Here is a 5,680-nt window from a genome sequence, read left to right on the forward strand (position 1 = left end):
GGTGGATGTGGGTTTATTTTCTGCTCATGTCGTATAGAGTCAGACTTTTAGCTCTCTATTAAAATGCTGCTTATTCATCCCTTCATTGGCTCTATTCAAGCGAGGGCTTGGTCATGTCTTGTGATAATGGCGGTGCGATCCCCTCCTGGTTATTTTACCTGGACTAGGAATAGAGCCACAGATTTCTGGGATGGATGCCCGGAGAGTGCAGGTCAGAGGATTAATACTGCTGCCAGTGAACATACTACCGTCCCAAATGCTGACAGTATGGCACATCTTGTGCTCCCTGAAGAGGCTCAAGAGGTCACTCAGGAGATTCGTATGGTTCAATCTTTTTTGTATAATCTAACTTCTCTTTTTTTTTTCCAGACATGGATCTAACCAGGAGTTCAGAGGTCTGAACACAACCAGATGAGCTTGGTGGGTCTGGGTAACCTCCCCCTCTGGCTGTCACCTTCACCTCATTGAGCCTCCCCAGGCTCCAGACACACACACTCACACCAAGGCTTTGGTGAGTTGACCCATCCTGAAGTGAGAGAGCAACACAAACACAGCAAACATGACTGACAGAGCGAGCTACAGCACCTCCAAAACCAACCCGCGCGCCCCGGCGGGTCCCGTGCTGCCCCCTGAGCCTATAGACATCATCCGCATGAAGGCCCGCTCACGGCGGGTCCGGCTCAACGTGGGCGGTCTCACACATGAAGTCCTGTGGAGAACACTGGACCGGCTACCCAGAACTCGCCTGGGACGCCTAAGGGACTGCAACACTCACGAGTCACTGCTGGAGATCTGTGATGACTACAACCTCACAGAGAACGAGTACTTCTTCGACAGACACCCGGTGGCCTTCTCCTCCATCCTCAACTTCTACAGGACGGGGAAGCTGCACATGATGGAGGAGATGTGCGCCCTGTCTTTCGGCCAGGAGCTGGACTACTGGGGAATCGATGAGATATACCTGGAGTCGTGCTGCCAAGCCCGGTACCACCAAAAGAAGGAGCAGATGAACGAAGAGCTGAGGAGGGAGGCAGAGGCGCTGAGGGAAAATGATGGAGAGGAGGAGGAACACGGCTGCTGTCCCGAGCAGAGGCAGAAGCTCTGGGATCTGCTGGAGAAACCCAGCTCCTCTGTGGCTGCAAAGGTAACAGCAGCTGCACACTGCACACTGACATGCTGGGGAGTGTTCACCCTAACTCAGACTTCTAGTCTCTGAGAACAGATGAGGGTCAGTCAGAGACCTAGAGCCAGGTAGAGAGTATTCTCAGTCAGACTCACAAAACCATCAGAACATGAGGGGGAACAAGCGATGGGTTGTTTGTATGTAGGTATGTTTGTAAGTGTGTGTGTGTGTGTGTGACTTCAGACTTGATCCAAACTGAGGATATCTTCCCCCTCGTCTCTGTCTGTGGTTCTGAAATGTTCTCACTCTGGGAGCAGACAGGAAGAAGAGGAACAAACAGAACAGAAACTTCTCAGCTGTAACAAAAGAGTCTAAATTATTCACTGACCTGTATTTTAAATCTCATAACCACCAACAACTACAACACAAGTCTTTTTATAACCTGAATATTGTTGTGTAAAATGAGTTAATTCACTGAGAGACAGAAATGAGGTCAGAGGAACAACAGTGACCAAACCCTAACCTTTTTTAATTAGAATAATAACGATAATAAAATCCATCTGGACGGCACATTTCATACAGAGAATTTAACTTCAGGTCTGATTCAATAAGAAAAATATTTAATAATGTTGTAGGAGTTTTATAAAACTTGAAAAGATAGTACAGTGACTGTCAAATCAAGATACAACATATTGTTTTATAACAAAACATTATGAGTAATATTATTAGTAGTATTATTATTATTAAAACTTGTTTTATTTATTTTATTTCATTTTATTATTAGTAGTAGTATTATTAGTTACATTAGAACTTGTATTTTTTATTATTTTAAATAATATTACTATTATCAGAACTTGTATTATTATTATTATTATTATTATTATTATTATATTACTATTTGAACTTGTATTATTATTATTGTGTTAGTAGTATTAGGTGTTTTATTAGTACTTGTATTATTTTTATCTTATTATTTTTAGTATTATTATTATTAGTATTACCTTTAGAACTTGTATTATTATTTTTATAATATTACAATTATTAGTATTAATAGCAATTCTTTTTATTATTGCCTCTTTTTACTATCAGAACTTTAATTATTATTAGTTATATTATAACTTGTATTATTTTTATTGATTTATTTTTAATAATATTACTATTATCAGAACTTGTATTATTTATTATTATTATTATTATTATTATTATTATTATTATTATTATTATTATTATAATTAGTTAATTAGAACTTGTACTATTTTTATTTTTATTATTATTATTAGTAGTAGTATTATTGTTATTACTTTTTATTATTGCCTCTTTTTACTATCAGAAATTTTATTATTTCTCTTATTATTATTTTTTTTTTAAATGACAGTACAGAGCAGAGTGACCTAAATATGAATATGTCACATACAAAATATACATTATTTCAAATTATTACCCAGCTGTGTGAAATACTTGAATCTAATTGGTCAAAGTCACATAACAATGAAGATTAATTCTCAACAGAAAAAAAGGAAAAAATAGCCAGTTTGAGGAACATTTAAGTTTCATGTGAATATTTAAATTATAATATCTAACTAATTAAATGTCTGTACCGCCAACACGACCGAGGAAACCCTTCAGTTCAAATCATTCCTAGAAGTGAGTGTCAGATGCCCAGTGAATTCAGGTGTGTTCCTCCTGCTCTGCTCAGGCGCCTCTATGATTAGCTGCCCCATGCAGATCCTGGTAGAGACATCAGAGGCCATTAGAGAGCCATCAGGTCCATAATCCTCCTTCACCTGCAAAGTAGAGAGACACCAAGCAAGAGAAGGAAGAAGAGGGGGAGGGGAAGGTGGAGGAGGAGGAGGAGGAAAAGGAGGGATTACTGCTGCATGTTCTCCCCCTTGTTCTGGCGTGTTAGCACAGCATTAGTCTGTCCTTGGTTGTGGAAGGTTAGCGGGGTTTAGTGTTAAAAGAGTCAATTTGACCGTTTAAAAAGCCGCCATGAGGAATAACACATCAGACTTCTCTGTATTGTTTTGACCTGAGGACACAGTTTGTTAGGTTTGTTTTGTTTTCAGATATCAATGAAACCCCCACTCTGTTACTCTGAATATTTCACACTGAAAACAAGTGCTTCCTGTTAAAGGAGCAAACCATACAAATCAAACAAAATGATTTAATACAGTCGCTCAAAACTCTCCTCAGAAGTCCAGGAGGGTAAGAACGAGCGAGGAGGGATTTAGAGAGGAGAAAAGGAGTGTTCAAAAGGAGTTATCTTGATGGTTATCCAGATTATGAAAGCTCCTGCCTCCTACATCCCCTGTGATGTATAGGCGTTTTTCAACTGCAGGAACTTTACCCCAGAACTAAGGATCCCGAACTACATGCGTTTCGACCAGAGGAACCAGGGTCTAAATTTAGTTCAGGGGTAGATAATCTCCCCCTCCTGAAAAGCCCCTGCTTTGAGGGGGTAGTACCTTTCAAAGGTCCTGGGACTTTCGGTTGAACGTAACAGTGTTTGTGGAGTTATTGAAACACAGAGGGAGTTCCTGGGAATGCATACTAGTTTAGTTTTTTATTAAGATTTCAAAATATTATTTAACATAATTTTTTTTCTCCATCTGTCACTGGCCGCCTGATTTGCACAATCTAACGCAGACAACAATGGGGGCACAGGAACCTTTTAGTTCAGGGGGAAAGTAGTTCTGGGGTGCTAAAAGACCCAGGAACTCTTGGTCGAAATGCACCTTATGAAACATGATATTGAATCTTAAAACTCCCTCTGTGTTTCAACAGCTGTGTAAACTCCACAAACACTGACGCGTTCAGCTGAAGGTCTCCAGTTTACAGGGTCACTTTTAAAACCGGAACACCGGGAGAGACAACATTCACGGTGGGGCTGAGAGAAGACTACTGTTACAAGCTGCTAAATCAAGAGAATCACAGCTTCTTCTTTTGAAAAGTACACACACATACAAAAAAGATAGAACAAATAAAAACTAATGAAAGAAAGAGAAATCAAGAGAATCACAGATGTGTGTGATGTTATTGTGGACGGAGGGCGGAATAAAAACACTGAGGTTAATCTACCAATCAGACACGTTCAGCATTGCAGGCCCCGCCCCCTGAAAGTCCTGGGGCTTTTTGAAAAGTACTACTCCCCTAGCAGGGGCTTTTTAGGGTGTAGATTATCTACCCCTGAACTAAATTTAGACCCTGGGTCCACCGGTCGAGACATACGTAGTCCCGGGGTAAAGTTCCTCTGGTCAAAAAACGCCTATGCAGACAAAAGTGTTCTCCTGGATCCTTTCTGTTGTTTCTGATAAAACTGGTTTAAAACATTCCTCCACTTACTTCCCATCTTTGCAAAAAGGTGTGATTTGCAACTAATGAAATCAAGTATATTTAGAAACCTGCTATTGGAGGTCAGTAATAAACCCCAAGGCAGATAGGAACAGTCTGGATCAGACCAGCTCACCAGCCTGCAGTCGTATCTGTGGCCCTCGGTTGAGGGCCAAATGAGTGGATTTCTCTTGTACCACTAATCACAGAGTTCTGATATGAAAACACTGAATGCATCAGTAGTAGTTTTAAAGATACTTGATCACATTTAGTCTGCTCTTATTATCTTCTTATAGAAAATACAAATATCAGACGTCTTGAAATGCTCGCTGATGTGTTCATGAGTGTGTTTTTTGTGGTGTCAGAATCCATCCATCCATCCATTATCTTGACTGCTTATCCTGTTAGGGGTCACGGGGGGGCTGGAGCCTATCCCAGCTGGCTTCAGGCGGAAGGCAGGGTACACCCTGGACAGGTCGCCAACCTATCACAGGGCGAACACAGAGAGACAGACAACCATTCATGCACACACTCACACCTACGGTCAATTTAGAGTGACCAATCAACCTGGTGAGCATGTTTTTGGACTGTGGGAGGAAGCTGGAGTACCTGGATAGAACATGCAAACATGCAAACTCCACACAGGTCGGGGATTCGAACCAGGAACCTTCTAGCTGTGAGGCAACAGCACTACATACTAGAATCACATCCTAAAAATTGAAGGCACCATGTGATGAAAGTTTGTTGCAGCAGCCTCCAAAGATTAGAGCTCATCTTTGTTTTTGTGGTCCCAGGGTTAAGCATCATGACACCACCATGACATCACTTGTGTCCCACTCTGATAAGTGCAGGTTTGCTCTCAGATAAGCAGAGCTGTGTAAGTTTTTAGTGCACATTACTTTTGTCTCTAAGCTGCAGAACACGCAGCGAGAGCTTAACATACACTTTTAAAGATTTTCAGCGAGCTTACTGTGCTTCTTCTTCTTCCGTTATCTGCAGAGTCCAGTGTTAGCAGACGGGACAGCCGGGGTGATTTGTCTGTTACTGCTAAATACGCTCCTCTAGTAAACCCCTTCACTTGATTTATAAACACACGACACACTCATCAACTTTTCTGTGAAGCTGCCAAGTAGCTCATTTCTCTAACTGCGCTCGCTCCACCAGATGTGTTCATGTGTCTACGAGGTGATGCTGAAATTTGACACAGAGGCGAACAAGATGCTGTAA

The 5,680-nt window shown here is 41.2% G+C and overlaps 1 protein-coding gene across 1 annotated transcript; it reads left to right on the top strand.

Annotated features, from left to right (window-relative positions):
- The first annotated feature begins 559 nt into the window (after nt 1-559).
- LOC117826695 (potassium voltage-gated channel subfamily B member 2-like) lies at nt 560-5,680 on the top strand. The gene is made up of 2 exons (XM_034702950.1): nt 560-1,144; nt 5,618-5,680. Exons 1-2 carry the CDS (start codon nt 560-562, stop codon nt 5,678-5,680), a joined length of 648 nt encoding a protein of 215 aa, XP_034558841.1.

This window comes from Notolabrus celidotus, chromosome 15 (assembly GCF_009762535.1).
Source record: "Notolabrus celidotus isolate fNotCel1 chromosome 15, fNotCel1.pri, whole genome shotgun sequence".
NCBI classification, from domain to species: Eukaryota; Metazoa; Chordata; class Actinopteri; order Labriformes; family Labridae; genus Notolabrus; species Notolabrus celidotus.

Excerpts from the sequence above, each read along its gene's own strand:
- LOC117826695 (XM_034702950.1), top strand. The coding sequence starts at position 560 with ATGACTGACAGAGCGAGCTACAGCACCTCCAAAACCAACCCGCGCGCC. Across the intron at positions 1,145-5,617 it reads GCTCCTCTGTGGCTGCAAAG|ATGTGTTCATGTGTCTACGA; the intron begins GTAACAGCAGCT and ends TCGCTCCACCAG.